The sequence below is a fragment of the Dermochelys coriacea genome, chromosome 20, assembly GCF_009764565.3.
Source record: "Dermochelys coriacea isolate rDerCor1 chromosome 20, rDerCor1.pri.v4, whole genome shotgun sequence".
Classification (NCBI taxonomy): domain Eukaryota; kingdom Metazoa; phylum Chordata; order Testudines; family Dermochelyidae; genus Dermochelys; species Dermochelys coriacea.
The window spans coordinates 12,927,864-12,943,383 of NC_050087.2; the positions used below are offsets into that span (position 1 = coordinate 12,927,864).

Here is a 15,520-nt window from a genome sequence, read left to right on the forward strand (position 1 = left end):
TCAGGGGACACCATCACAGGGCCTAATTACATCAGCCACGCTATCAGAGGCTCATTCACCTGCACATCTACCAATGTGATATATGCCATCATGTGCCAGCAATGCCCCTCTGCTATGTACATTGCTCAAACTGGACAGTCTCTATGTAAAAGAATAAATGGACACAAATCAGACATCAAGAATTATAACATTCAAAAACCAGTTGGAGAACACTTCAATCTCTTTGGTCACTCGATTACAGACCTAAAAGTTGCAATTCTTCAACAAAAAAACTTTAGAAACAGACTCCAACGAGAGACTGCTGAATTGGAAATAATTTTCAAACTGGATACAATTTACTTAGGCTTGAATAGAGACTGGGAGTGGATGGGTCATTACAGAAAGTAAAACTATTTCCCCATGTTTATTCCCTCCCTCCATCCCCCACTGTTCCTCACACGTTCTGCTGGAAATGGCCCACCTTGATTATCACTACAAAAGGTCTGTCTCCCCCCCCCCCCGCCCGCTCTCCTGCGGTAATAGCTCACCTTAAGTGATCACTCTCTTGTTACAGTGTGTATGGTAACACCCATTGTTTCATGTTCTCTATGTATATAAATCTCCCCTGTATTTTCCACTGAATGCATCTGATGAAGTGAGCTGTAGCTCACGAAACTTATGCTCAAATAAATTTGTTAGTCTCTAAGGTGCCACAAGTACTCCTTTTCTTTTTGCGAATACAGACTAACACAGCTGCTACTCTGAAACCTGTCAGTCTGAGGAACAGGCTCCAGACCCCAGGGGGCTCCCGACTCCCCAGTCAGCACAGGGGGACCCCAGTCAGGTTTCTCCCTGGAGGAGCTGCGGAGACTGGAGCTGGAGCTGGAGGAGTGGAGGCTGGTGAACCGTGCAGAACAGCAGAAGCACAAGTTGGAGTTGGAAGAGGGGTGGGCCAAGAGGGCCTGCCGGGGGGTAAGTGGGGAAGGGCCCTGAGATGCCAGTGTTATGGGGAAGTTAGACACTAAACTGCTGCCCCAGTTTAAGGGGAGGGGGGAATATTGATGCCTATTTCACAGCCTTTGAGAAGGCTTGTTTTCTGAACCAGATTGACCCCGGAGACAGGCTTCGCTGTCTGACCCCCATGCTGGGTCACAAGGCCATAGAGCCATTCAGCCAAATGGATGGTATTGAGATGGGGGACTATGACCTGTTCAAACAGGCTCTACTGCTGAAGTTTGAACTGGCCCCCGAGGCGTACAGGAAACGATTTCAGGGTGTACGCAAGACCCCACGTGTCACCTACAAGGAGGTGGCCAACCTGCTGGGGGAATATCTCCGCAAGTGGGAGAAGGGCACAGGGGCCACTACTGCAGAGGAGGTGTGTAAACCTGGTGGGGTTGGGGTAGCTGTATGACATCTGCCCTCCAGACCTTAAGATGTGGTTAGTGGACAGGAAGCCTAAAGATCTGCGCAGTGCAGGGGCAGGACAGCAGGACAGTAGATCTGGGGCAGGAGGGAGACCTACATCAGGGATTCAGAAGGGGAGTCACTCAGAGACCTCTCAAAGGTGGGACTCCAGGAAGCCCAACTCAGGGGTGCCCGTGAATGCCGGGGTGGGCCGACCCTCCTCGCAGGACTTGAGGGACCTGAAATGTACTTACTGTGGCCAAAAGGGACACAAGGTGTGCAATGCCTAAAGATGAAGAAAATGGCAGCCAAGCAGAACCCGTGGGGTGTCAACTGTGTGGAAGCCCACCGAGAGGGGGCACGGCCGGTCCAGGGCGCTGCAGTCGATAGGGTTATGCTTCGGGGAGGGGACTGCCAGGCCAGGTCAGCAGGGGAAGGCGGGGTTCCAGATCCAGAGCACCCATACTCAATCCACCAGGTGAATGTGGGACAGGCCCTGGGGGACAACCGCCACATCATCCCCATTGAGATGGGGGGAAGAAGCATCCAGGGGTTCTGGGACCTGGACGTTGATGTGATACTGGTGCGGCCCAAGGCAATGGACCCAGACCAGCTAGTGCCCGATGCATACATGACCCCCGTCAAGGTTCCTGGAGCAAGGATACACCTGAAATGGGGCCTAAGGAGGGCCCAAAGAGGTTGGGGTGCACGATCACCTGCCTACCGAGGTGCTAATGGATAATGACTTGGAGAACTGGCCAGATGGCACTCAGAGCACCCTGGTTCTTACCTGGAGCCAGAGCCAGCGAGGGATGCGGGACCTCCCAAAGCGGGGACCAAAGCACAGAGGGTAGGGCTTGACAGAGCTGGGCCAGAGCCTCCATCCCAAGGTGGAGAACCTGAGGCACCGCCAACCAGGGCTGTATCCTCAAACCCAGCAGCTGAATTCCAGATGGAGCTGCAGGAGGATCCCTCCTTGGAGAAGCTGAGGGCCCTGGATGGCCGCAGAGGTGCAGGATCCCAGAGGGAGGACCACCGGGAGAGATTCCAGTGGGAGAAGGGATTCCTGTACCGGGAATGGGCTGGTTCAGGACCAACTGAACCTTGGAAAGCCAGGATGCAGTTGGTGGTCCCGCAGAGGTACCGCCACAGACTGTTGTACTTGGCCCATGATATCCCCTTTTCGGGTCATCAGAGCATCCGGTGCACCAGGCAGAGGCTGCTGCAGAACTTTTACTGGCCCGGGGCCTTTGATGCCGTCCAACAGTATTGCAGGTCCTGTGACTCCTGCCAGAGGATGGGGAAGGCCTGGGATAAGTGTAAAGCAGCTCTGAGACCTTTTCCCATCATAGAGGAGCCTTTCCAGAAGGTGGCCATGGACATAGTGGGGCCCCTCAGCAGGGCGACCCGGTCAGGGAAGAAATACATTCTGGTGGTGGTAGATTTTGCTACGTGCTACCCCAAGGCAGTGGCCTTGTCCTCTATCGAGGCAGACACTGTGACAGATGCACTGTTGACCATTTTCAGCAGAGTGGGGTTCCCCAAGGAGGTCCTTACAGACCAGGGGTCTATCTTCATGTCAACCCTGCTCCAGTGCTTGTGGGAGAAGTGTGGGGTCTGACACACCTGGGCCTCAGCGTACCACCCTCAGTCCAACGGGCTGGTGGAGAGGTTCAATGGTACCCTAAAGATGATGCTGAAAATCTTTATGGACCAGCACCCACAGGACTGGGACAAGTATTTACCCCATCTGCTGTTTGCATACACGGAAGTGCCCAAGGAATCCACAGGGTTTTCCCCATTCGAGTTGCTGTATGGGAGGAGAGTGAGGGGACCCCTCGACTTGATGAGGGCCGAGTGGGAGGGGAAGACCTCTCCTGATGGAGAATCATTGGTGGACTATGTACTGACTTTCCAGGAAAAGCTCATGGGCTTGGCCAGGGGAAACCTAGCAAGGGCACAGAGGAAGCAGGTCTGGTACGACCGCTCAGCACATGCCTGCTACTATGCTACCAGGGACCAGGGGATGTTTCTCATCCCTGTGAGGAAGAACATGCTGCAAGCTGCCTGGGACGGCCCCTTCAAGGTCATCAGACAGGTAAACAAGGTGAAATATGTTGTGGAACTGTCCAACTGGGCACACAGCCCCCGGGTGCAACATGCCAACATGATGAAGCCATACTGGAACAGGGAGAAGTTGGTGCTGGCTGGGTGTGGGCAGTGGGAGGAGAAGGGAGAGGATCCCCTGGTGGGACTCCTCCTGAGGTGGGGGCTGACCCCTCGCTGGAATCAATTCTCCTCTCAGACCAGCTAACCTCTGCCCAGCAGGCAGAGATCAGAGAGGTGCTGCATTCATACCGGCAGTTGTTCTCCAACCGGCCTGGGCTCACTAACCTGGCTGTCCACTGGTGGAGATGGGAGCCAACCCTCCCATCAGGTGTTCCCCATTCAGAGTAATTGGAAAAACAGCCCAGGACCTGGATAGAGGTCGGGGACATGCTGGCTTTAGGGGTGATTCTGCCATCCTCCAGCCCGCGGGCCTCGCCCATGGTGCTGGTCCCCAAAAAGGAGGAGTTGATCTGGTTCTGTGTGGACTATTGGAAGCTCAATGCCATCACCGTGTCTGTTGTGTACCCCATGCCTAGGACCAATGAGATCTTAGACAAGTTAGGAGGCACCAGGTACCTCACTACCATGGATCTTACCAAAGGCTACTGGCAGGTGCCTTTGGACCCAGAGGCCAGGGTGAAGTCTGCCTTCACCACCCCAGTAGGGCTCTTTGAGTTCCTGGTCCTGCCTTTCGGCCTCAAGGGGGCACCTGCTTGGAAGACTTTGCTCTAGCATATATTGACGATATCTGTGTCTTTAGCCAGACCTGGGAAGAACATGTGTCCCAGGTGAAGAGGATGCTGGGTCATCTCCAGGATGCAGGACTGACCATAAAAGCTGGAAAGTGCAAGGTGGGGATGGCAGAGGTGTCATACCTGGGTCACAAGTTGGGGAGCAGCCACCTGAAGCTGGAGCCAGCCAAAGTGGAGGCAATCAAGGACTGGCGCCCTCCCCAGACTAAGAAGCAGGTCCAGGCTTTCATTGGGATGAAAGGATACTACAGGAGGTTTGTGCCCCACTTTAGCTCCCTGGCAGCTCCTCTCATGGAGCTTTGTAGGAAGGGAAAGCCGGACAAGGTGGTCTGGAACAAGCAGTGCCAGAGGGCTCTCTGTGCGCTGAAGGGGGCTTATCCAAAGCCCGATGCTGCTAAACCCGGATTTTAACAAACCCTTCCTGATGTTTACCAATGCCTCAGACACAGGGCTGGCTGCGGTGCTGATGCAAACTGACACTAAACGGGAGAGACACCCCACTGTGTACCTGAGCAAGAAGCTGCTGCCCCAGGAGCAGCACTATGTAGCCATAGAGAAGGAATGCCTGGCCATGGTGTGGACCCTTAAAAAACTGCAGCCATATCAATTTGAGCGGTGCTTCACTGTCGACACTGACCATTCAGCCCTGATGTGGCTGCACCAACTGAAAGAGGCTAATGCCAAGCTGCTGAGATGGAGCCTTCTCCTCCAGGGTTATGACATGGAGGTGGTCCATGTGAGGGGGGAATGCCAGTGTCACAGCCGATGCTTTAACATGGGGCGGGGCCCTTGAACTTCCCCAGGTCACTGGCTAAGTGACCCCGCTCAGTTCAGACTTGAAGTGGGGAGAGATGTGACAAAGTGGGGGATTTTCGTGTTTTTCCCTTGTTTTTCCAATGGTTTGCATGCAGAGGGGGTAGGATTCAGTTTCCCTAGGTGTTACCGGTTTAACAAGGTGATGGGAGAGGGAGTTTGTTGTTACAGAGGATGAGAAACAGGTGTGCTAAGGCTCAGAGAAGTGTGGTTCCAGGAGGCGGAGGGGCTTAACCCCTGAGAGAGAGTGGACCCCCGAGAAGGGCTGTCTCACTGAAGGGGGTTCCTCCCAGGGACCGCACGGGGCCAAGAGTGGGCACGACCTGTGAGTCCGTGACAGGCCCCTTTGTGCATCAGAAGAACACCGCTGAAGAAACCTTCAACAGCTGACTGTGGCCTATCCCCAGAGAAGCAGGGGAGGAAGGAACTAGGATAATCTAACTTTGGGGAAACTGCTTAAGAAGGGCAGGATGGGAGCAAGGTCAAAGATTTAGTAAAAGGGCACCAGAAAGAAACACTAAGCAGAGAACTCCAGACAGCATGCATGCACTCAATGTACATCACCCAGTGAACTCTGCCTGAATTGGAGATGCTAAGGAGAGTAGCCTTATAGCCACAGACAGCCTCTCTGGGGACGAAAGGCATCAGCTTGAAAATCCTGGAAAAGGAAGCCATCTGTTTATTTACAGAGCAACAGCAGGGCAAGTTTTACACATACACGGCCCTGCCAGACTGATCTGTGACAGGGGACTTCCTCTAGGAGCCATGCTATTTAGTGCAAAGGCTGTTGCTGTGTTTGTTACAGGTGAGCTGGAACTGAGACCCACCAAACTCAGCTCATACAAGTGCCACTAACCTTCCATTTGGTGGGAGTAACTTTCAGTCCCCTCTGAGCTGGGATGGATTCAAACTAGTGACTTGTAGCAGAAAGGTTCATTAACATATGAGGCATGTGCTCCCCATATGTGCTCACGTTCCACCCGGCTTTCTGGAAAGATCAACTTGTTATATCAATTTCTGATCTTTTAGGTGCTGACACAGGCAGGGTCTCCCATCCTCTGGATACACAGGCAATATCACCAACACATTGAGGTCAGATTCCTTCAGATACACTCTGCAATTAAGTTAAAAGAGCAATGTTCATTACCAAATTGCTAACAATAAAAATAAAACAATAGATATTAACACAACACCCAAATTCACTTCTAAATGTGACATTTTGCAATATAAACTGATTTTAACAATTACAGTTATCTCAGGGTCCTCCCTTAGAGGAGGTCCTAGAGATATATTATTGGTATTATTTATTTATTTATTTTTGTATTCCAGTAGCATGTAGGGCCTTAGCCCGTGTTTAGGGCCCCATTGTACAGGGCGCACTACAAACAGAACAACGAGACAGTTCTTGCCCTGAAAAGCTAATAATCTAAATAAAAGAAAAGAGACAACAGACATATGGAGGGAGAACAAGATAACAAGGAAACAATTATTTTAAAAAGCTATATTAAAAGACTATTAAGGACAGAAAGTCAAACACCCAACAGTTAGGAAATGCCTACATTTAAAAGATCTGTAGAACCTCAGTGCAGCCCCCTTGGGCATATGAATTAGGACACCATCTTTAATCACTTAATATAATATTTTTCCCCCACATGGGTCATAACCACAGATCAGAGCTTTTCCACATGAGCAGTAACTGTGGGTCAGTGCATGTTCAACTCGTCTGTGTGTGCACCAGGCTGAAGAGGAACAACAACATATATATTGCCAGCAGGTTACATTCTTTGTGAGACAGCAGTGGGATGCTGGGTAACAGGATTCCTGCTTTGGGAGCAGAGTGAGGGCTAATAACTAGACATGGCATAGGTTAATTCTGACCTGGCTGGGAATTTTTTGATAGTGTTTTTTTCCTGGAAAATGCCAGTTCATCAGAACTAAAACTTTGGGGCAGGAAAGGTTCAGAGTCCATTAGTATTGCAACTTGAAACATTTTTGAAAAAAAAGGTTTGAGATTGTTGAAATGTTTCATTTTATTAAATGTAATTGTCTGATTGTTGATATAACAATAAGCTAATGATAGGAATAAGGTAATTATAGTTTAAAAACATAAAAGAATTTAAAAAAAGTTGACATCAATTGACCTGAATAAAAAAAAAATTGGTGGTGGGGGGGAGTTCTTGAAAATGTTCAATGTTTTGATTATTTCCCCCCCAATTTGGATAATTTTGTTTGAAATCCCAAATTGTTTTATGCGATGGGAAAACTGTTTCCTCTTCCAGCTCTGCCTAATATATAATTTGTATGCAGTGTTGTTGTAGCGCTGTCGGTCCCAGGATATCAGAGAGACAAGGAGGATGAGGTAATATCTTTAATTGGACCAACTTCGGCTGGTGAGAGAGACAAGGTAAAGCTCTGTGTAAGTTCAAAAGCTTGTCTTTCTCACCAACAGAAGTTGCTCCAAGAAAAGATATTACCTTGATGAAGTGAGCTGTAGCTCACGAAAGCTTATGCTCTAATAAATTTGTTAGTCTCTAAGGTGCCACGGGTACTCCTTTTCTTTTTGCGAATACAGACTAACACGGCTGCTACTCTGAAACTTAGCCACCTTGTCTCTCTAATATATAATTTAACACATTCCTTCTGAAAGGCAGTGTGGCAAACTGAATGAGATCAAGAGAATTTTTAACATTTCAAAAGCTCCTAACTAATTTAGTAGCCTAAGGCCTAGTGTCAAAACTGATTTAGGCACTTAGGGCCAGATTTTTAAAGGTATTTAGGTGCCTAAAGAAGCAGTTAGTTCCCTAGTGGGATTCTCAAAAGCACCTAAGTGCCTAATTCGCATTTAAATCAATGTCTATTTGTTACTAGAAGCTCTGGGAAGGTATCAGGGCTATTTATTTTCATTGCTGCCAAACTTAACCAACAAGCAAGTTCTCTACATGTCTCTGGGAAGGCTGTTTGCATGTAAGCATATATTTTTGATGCATGAATGGATGTAAACAAACTGGTTAAAATGTTCTGATGTAACAATTTCCATCTGAAAATGCTCATTTGACTAAATTGAAATGTTTCACAGGGACATATCAATTTCATCAAAATGTTCATAGAGAAATTATTAAAATGTTTCATTGAGATAAAAAATATTTAGTTTTGACTTTATTGTTTATAATATTATATAATCAGTCAAAACATGATTATATTATGCTAAACAATAAAGCTGAAACAAAATATGGTTGAAATGACATATTTCAGAATACTTTTTTTTGTGAAAAATTCCAAGATTTCAACTTTTTGTCTTGCTTTGGGGCAAACACAAATTTCAAACTCTCAGACTTTCCCAGGGGATGGATATTCTGTTGTTCAGACCGCATAAATGTTTGGGTGTCTGACATGAGGCCACAGGACTCTGAGTGCCACAGAGTTTAGACATAGTGATGCTGCAGGCATGCCAGAGTGTGGCATATTATTATTTGTTATTCTACCCCTGAAAAGAGATCGGAGCTGAGAGGAGGGGTGATGTTGTGAGTTTAATTCTGTATAGGGCATTGGTGAGATCAGTACTGGAATACTGCATCCAGTTCTGGTGTCCACATTTTTGAAGGCTGTTGAAAAATTGGAAGGGGTGCAGAGAAGAGTCACAACAATAATTTGAGGGCTGGAAATAAGGCCTTGCAATGGGAGATTTAAGGAGCTCAATCTGTTTAGCTTATTAAAGAGATCAATGGGTAATTTGATGACAATGGGTAAGAACCTTCATGAGTAGAAAATACTGGATATTATAAAGCTCTTTACTTTATCGAAGACAGTCTGGAAATTAAACACAGAAAAATTCAAATGAGAAGTAACGCACAATTTTTTTTAACAGTGGGAGTGATTAACCACTGGAACTACCTACTAAGCAAATCTGTGGATACTCCATCCCCTGATGGCTTTATAGCCAGACTGGATGCCTTTCTGCTACATATTCTTTAGCAACCACAATTTATCAGGCTCACTACAGAGGTAAATGAGTGAGATTTTCTGGCCTGTGTTATACAGGACATCAGACTAGATGATCACAATCGCCCTTTCTGACTTTACAGTCTATGAATCTTGTAAATCATAGAATCATAGAATATCAGGGTTGGCAGGGACCTCAGGAGGTCATCTAGTCCAACGCCCTGCTCAAAGCAGGACCAACCCCAACTAAATCATCCCAACCTGGGCTTTGTCAAGCTGGGCCTTAAAAACCTCTAAGGATGGAGATGGAGACTAGGAAGGAGTCTAGTCTGTCAAAGAAGCTTATTGGAACACCTCTGAGGGTGAGATTTACCTGCATTTAGTTTTCTACTGTATTAAGCTTAGACTTGCGTGTTTTTGTTTTATTTTGCTTGGTAATTTACTTTGTTCTTTCTGTTATTACTTGGAATCACTTAAATCCTACTTTTTATATTTAATAAAATCATTTTTTACTTATTAATTAACCCAAAGCAAGTATTAATACCCGGGGGAGCAAACAGCTGTGCATATCTCTCTATCAGTAGAGGGTGTAGAGTATAGAGGGTGAACAACTTATGAGCTTACCCTGTCTAAATTTTATACAGAGTAAAACAGATTTATTTGGGGTTTGGATCCCATTGAGAACTTGGTGTTGGAGACAGGAGCACTTCTTAAGCTGTTTTCAGTTAGCTTGCAGCTTTTGAGGGATGTGGTTCAGATCTGGGTCTGTGTTTGTAGCAGGCTAGTGTGTCTGGCACACCCAGGCAAGGTACTGAAGTCCCAAGCTGCCAGGGAAAACGGGCTCAGAGGTAGTCTCAGCACATCAGGTGGCAATCTCAAGGGGGTTTCTCAAAAAGAAAAGGAGTACCCGTGGCACCTTAGAGACTAACAAATTTATTAGAGCATAAGCTTTCGTGAGCTACAGCTCACTTCATCGGATGCATGAAGGGAGTTTCTGTGACCCCACAATAGTGTTTCCTAATATCCAACCTAGACCTCCCCCACTGCAACTTGAGACCATTGCTCCTTGTTCTGTCATCTGCCACCACTGAGAACAGCTGAGCTCCGTCCTCTTTGGAACCCCCCTTCAGGAAGTTGAAGGCTGCTATCAAATCCCCCCTCATTCTTCTCTTCTGCAGATTAAATAAGCCCAGTTCCCTCAGCCTCTACTCATAAGTCAGGTGCCCCAGCCCCATAATCATTTTTGTTGCCCTCCACTGGACTCTCTCCAATTTGTTCACATCCTTTCTGTAGTGGGGGGCCCAAAACTGGACCCAATACTCCAGATGTGACCTCACCAGTGCTAAATGGAGGGGAATAATCACTTTCTTCAATCTGCTGGCAATGCTCCCAATATACTGTTAGCCTTCTTGGCAACAAGGGCAAACTGTTGACTCTTATCCAGCTTCTCATCACTGTGAAGGCCTGGGTCTCACAAGCTCTGGGTTCAAACTTGGCTGAGCTCTGGCTTTCCTGTATCATCTCGGGCAAGTCACTTGATCTCTCTGGGCTCAGTTTCCCCCATCTGTAACATAAGGATAATAACCCTTCCTCTCTCTCTCTTAATACTAATAAAAAATTATGTGACCTCCCCTTGTGTTCCATGCAGAGAATGGTGGGTTAACACCAAATCAGTATAATGTCAGCTTTACATGTTAGTTAACCCTACCCAAAGAAGATATTGGACTCTTCCCTCCCCCTCAAAAAAAAGAGAGAGAGAAAGAGAGAAAATGCTCTCTGATGACAACTTTCCCCCCAGCCCACAAACACAAATTTTATTAGCTTAACCCTCTCAGATGCAGCATACCAGATTAGTAACATTTCGGTAACACATTGCTAACATTTGACTCATAGAAACTTGGAAGGCTGGAGTCAGGGGAGGAGGGGAGCACTTTGGATTCCAATTCCTTTTTTTTTTTTAAATGCCAAAACTTCTCTTTGCTTAATCAAAAAAGAGCTTTGCATCTGACAGTTTCCATCATCTTGCATTGTGCATGTGTTATGAGGGGTTGGTGGGGAGTGGGGCTATGTGTAGCCAAGAGAGGCACCCAGAACAGCTTAGCTAACTTTTCTTCTTCAAGCCTTTTTTTTTCTGCATTCCCAGGGCCGGGTTGGCCAGGCTTTCTAGGTTTGATAAAGCATTTCCTTCCATTGTCATTCTATACGGCCTCTGGGCCCTTCTCTCAGTCCCTCCCCTTCTGCCTTCCTCTCTCTCTCTCTCTTACTGAACCTCAGCGAATCTTGTGATATAAAGAAAGCAACTGCCTCCCTTAAGAAACAGCTTGAACAATGAGACCTCATCTTCAAGGGCTTTAATTCCTCTGGATGCAAGGACTAAGTCAGGGTGAGTAGCCTGCCTATTGTCCTGTTGGTCACTGGATCTTCTGCAATTATGACTGTGTTTCTGCTTGCAATGAAATAACTGTGAACATGGTAGGTGTTTTTTCCCACTGTGGGTAGGTCCTGGGCTCCTCTCCTATTTCGCTTGTGTGGAGGAAGGGCAAAAGCTAAAGTTTCTAAGCATGTGAAAAACACCGAGCACTGCTTGGGATTGTGCTGAACTTTGGATGTATGTGAAAGAGTAAAATGTCCCTGCCAGATACAGTGGGCAAAATTCTGCTCTCAGTTACACCTCTGTAAATTTGGAGTCACTCCATTGGCTTGCTGAACAGGGGCCCACCTATGCAACTGAGTAGACTCTGGATTTTCAGCAAGGCAGGAAGGATTCTTACCTCCTCAAACTCTCAGAAAAGAAAAACAAACATTATGCAATATATGGATCAGACTGTGATCCTGAGCTGGGCTCTGGGAGGAAATCTTTCTTATTAGTATTGAGAAGGTGTAATCCCAGATGCAATGTTTTAAAGGACCCCACAAAGAGATGCACTTGCAATGGAAACCCCATTATCATGTCTGACAGAAAGAATATTAAGATCCCCAGATTACCAGGTCTGAGTTTAAGAGACAAGAAGTTCAAGGGGAAGAGGAGTTGTCTGGGCACAGCAGCCTTCTCTTGCTGACACGCATATCACTTCTATTACCTGCCTTTAACAGACATTTTTCAATCTGGCCGCATGTGAATTTGACCTATTTTGTATGTGAGATAGAATCAAAGGGAACTATAAGCGAGGCAGACTGAAAAGCAGAGGAGGTTTTCAGTGACTTGAAGCTTAGCTGTGCTAGTATGGAGAGAAGAAATGGTTTGCTATCAATGTTTGGGGAATGATCAATTTCACCCATTGCCACAAGAAACACTAGGGCTCAACATCTGTGGCATCTCATGGTGCTAAAATACTATTTCATGTGACTCATAATCCACCAACAAAGCAGATTTTGGAGACAGCTAGGTCAGCTGGGGGGTATGGAGGGCAAATTCAAGGGGGGGTTCATAGACATTAGGGGCCATTATAGATAATATAGGTCAGCCAGCTCCCTCAGATGTATTTTAGCTACAGACTGCCATTGCTGCCTTCTAAGATGCCTATTGTTGCTTTTGCCACATCTCTTGTTCAGAGTAAGGGACTGCAGAGTTCATCATGCAACTGGAGTGGAGCTTGTTGAACCAGCAAGAGAGGGGAAGGGAGGAGTTGGAAAGTTTATAAAATATGATTTTGTGCAATGCAATGACTTATGAAGACCCCACAATTTTCTCTGGACACATCCTTTATGTCCCTGACTTTCTACCACCTATACCAGGTCCATTTCTAGGGAAGGGAAGAATGGGATGAGATACAGGAAGTTATGAGTCAGACACCAGCTCCCTCAGTTGTCCAAAATTCCCATCATTGCTCCTGGAGGCTAATCCTTATCCTGCCTGCAATGTCTGAAGGATGGTGAACACAGACAGAAAATTTTCAGAGTAGCAGCCGTGTTAGTCTGTATTCGAATACAGACTAACACGGCTGCTATTCTGAAACCTGTCACTATGCAAGGCACTGAATTTAGCCGTATGGAGTGGAAATCTATCAACTTCATGAAAAAACTTGTACAGATAGAGACAGACATCATCTTCCTTTCCAAATGCAAACAGATGGACATCATACCAAAAGGACTGAAGGTAAAAAATCCACTACAATCTACATACCACACAGACTAAGGTGACAGTTTGTGCCACATGCTCTCAAAGAAACAGACAGAAAAGTGTGTGCTGGGAGGTTCCTCTCTTAGACATAATGGAATGTCTTTTGTTCTTTACACAAGAAACCACACAGGCAGAGTTGGGTCCCAAATGATTGTGTTTGCCAAATACATAAACAACATGCTGCCCTAGTTCTATACACACACTGCTGCTCTGACTGATTTCTAACACAGAGAACACAGTGAGCACCACTAGAGGGCTCACAAACTATTTAATGGGATACTACCCAAATCCTGTACACTACCCATCTATTGTCCCAAATTCCTGTCCCTTTCCTTGGTGTGGTGAACCCTTCTACCATTTAGGGAGGCAGGAGTCACTACAGCATGCAGAGATCTAACATTTTTATTGGCATCCTTTGTGGTACGGATAGACTCTTAGTGTCATTGAAAGGAACAGTCAATGACTTGCACGTGAGATTAAGTCCCCACAGCAAACCTACAGCGAGCACAAAACCATAAAATGGTCATGGATTAAAAACTGGCTAACTGATAAGTCTCAACATGTAATTATAAAGAAAGAATCATCATTGAGAGGGTGTGTATCAAGGGGGGTCCTGCAGGGATAAGTTTTGGGCTCTACAGTGTTTAACGTTTTTATCAATCACTAGGAAAAAACCATAAAATCATCATTGATAAAGTTTGCAGATGACACAAAGTTTGAATGAGCAGTACATAATGTAGAGAACAGGACACTGATATAGAGCAATCTGGATTGCTTGGTAAACTGGAACAAACATGCATTTCAAAGTGGCCAAATGTAAACTCATATATCTAGGAACAAAGATGCAATTGCCACTGACAGTAACAGTCAGGTATGCGATACTGACAATAAAATGGCTGCACCCAATTGGGTGAGGAATCTGGGGAAAGCCAAGCAGAAACAACTAAGATGTCTGAACACCAATGCAAGGAGCCTGGGTAACAAAATAGAGGAACTAGAACTACTGGTGCAGGAAGTGAAACCAGATATTATAAGGATAACAGAAACATGGGAGAATAGTAGACATGACTGAAACACAGGTATTGAAGAGTATGTGGTATTAAAGATAAAGGTGGTGGAGTAGCACTGTATATTAATGATGAGGTAGATTGTAAAGAAATTAGAAGTGATGGAATGGATAAAATGGATTCTGTTGGGGTCAGAATCACTTTGGGGAAGAAAGGTAACAGAGGCTCCACTAGGATAGTACTTGGTGACTGTAACAGACCCCCCAGGATTCAATTTGGATATGGATAGAGACCTCGTTAATGTTTTTAATTAAATGTATACTATGGGAATTGTGTGATTATGGGATACTTTAATTTCCTGGACATATATATGCTACTAACATTGGGTAGGACTAAGATATTCCTGGATGTGTTAGCTGACATTTCTTCACCAAGTAATCACCAAACTGACAAGAGGTGATGCCACTTTAGATTTAGTATTGGACCTCAGAGAAGAAGTGGTTGTGGAAGACAACTTTTGAGTGATCATGAGTTTATTTAATTTAAACTAAGTAAAAAAATTAACAAAACCAGTCTGCAACTAGGGTCCTTGATTTCAAAAGGCCAAACTTTAAAAAATTAAGGGAAGTAGTCAGGGAAGTGGACTGATGAACTCAAGGATCTGAATGTGGAGGAGGTATGAAATTACTTTAAGTCAAAGTTGCAGAAACTGTCTAAAGCCTGCTTCCCAAGCAAAGAGAAAAAAATCATTGGGAAGGAATGCATACCAAACTGGATGAGCAAACATTTCAAACAGGTGATTAAGAGAAAGGAGAAAGCCTACAAGGAATTGAAGATGGGATAGATTAGCAACAAAAGCTACCTCTTGGAGGTCAAAATGTAAAAGGAAAAAGTAAGAACTGACAAAAGCCAAGCACAGCTAGACTTTACAAAGTACACTAAAATCAATTAGTAAACGGTTCTTTAGCTATATAAATAAAAGTAAAACAAGGAAAGAAGAAGTGGGACAGCTAAACCAATAAGGATGGTGGTGGAGATTAAAAATAATCTAGGCATGGCTCAACACCTAAATGAATATTTTCTCTTCGTTATTAATAAAGGTAATGAAGAGCTTGGGAGCAGTGTCAGGGAGGCTAATGGGAATGATGATATGGAAATAGAAATGACCATACCCAACGTGGAAGCCAAACTCAAAGAGTCAAACTCAGGGGCCCGGATAATCTCCATCCAAGAATATTAAAGGAACTGGCACATGAAATTGCAAACCCAATAGCAAGGATTTTTAATGAATCTGTAAACTCAGGGGTTGTACCCTATGACTGGAGAATTGCTAATATAGTACCCTATATTTAAGAAAGGGGGGAAAAGTGATCTGGATAATTACAGGCCCTTTA

The 15,520-nt window shown here is 45.5% G+C and overlaps 1 protein-coding gene across 10 annotated transcripts in view; it reads left to right on the forward strand.

The window, feature by feature from the left end:
• Positions 1 to 11,067: 11,067 nt before the first annotated feature.
• The window catches only part of HDAC7 (histone deacetylase 7), a 247,300-nt gene continuing 242,847 nt past the window's right edge, over positions 11,068 to 15,520 (forward strand). For 4 of the 10 annotated variants that reach the window (XM_043506268.1, XM_043506274.1, XM_043506273.1 and 1 more), the window contains exon 1: positions 11,207 to 11,382. In XM_043506268.1, coding sequence (XP_043362203.1) covers positions 11,364 to 11,382 — 19 coding nt within the window. In that variant the 5' untranslated portion in view covers positions 11,207 to 11,363. Of the gene's footprint in view, positions 11,383 to 15,520 lie in introns of all 10 variants that reach the window. The other 6 variants (XM_043506267.1, XM_043506272.1, XM_038378921.2 and 3 more) reach the window with 5 other exon arrangements.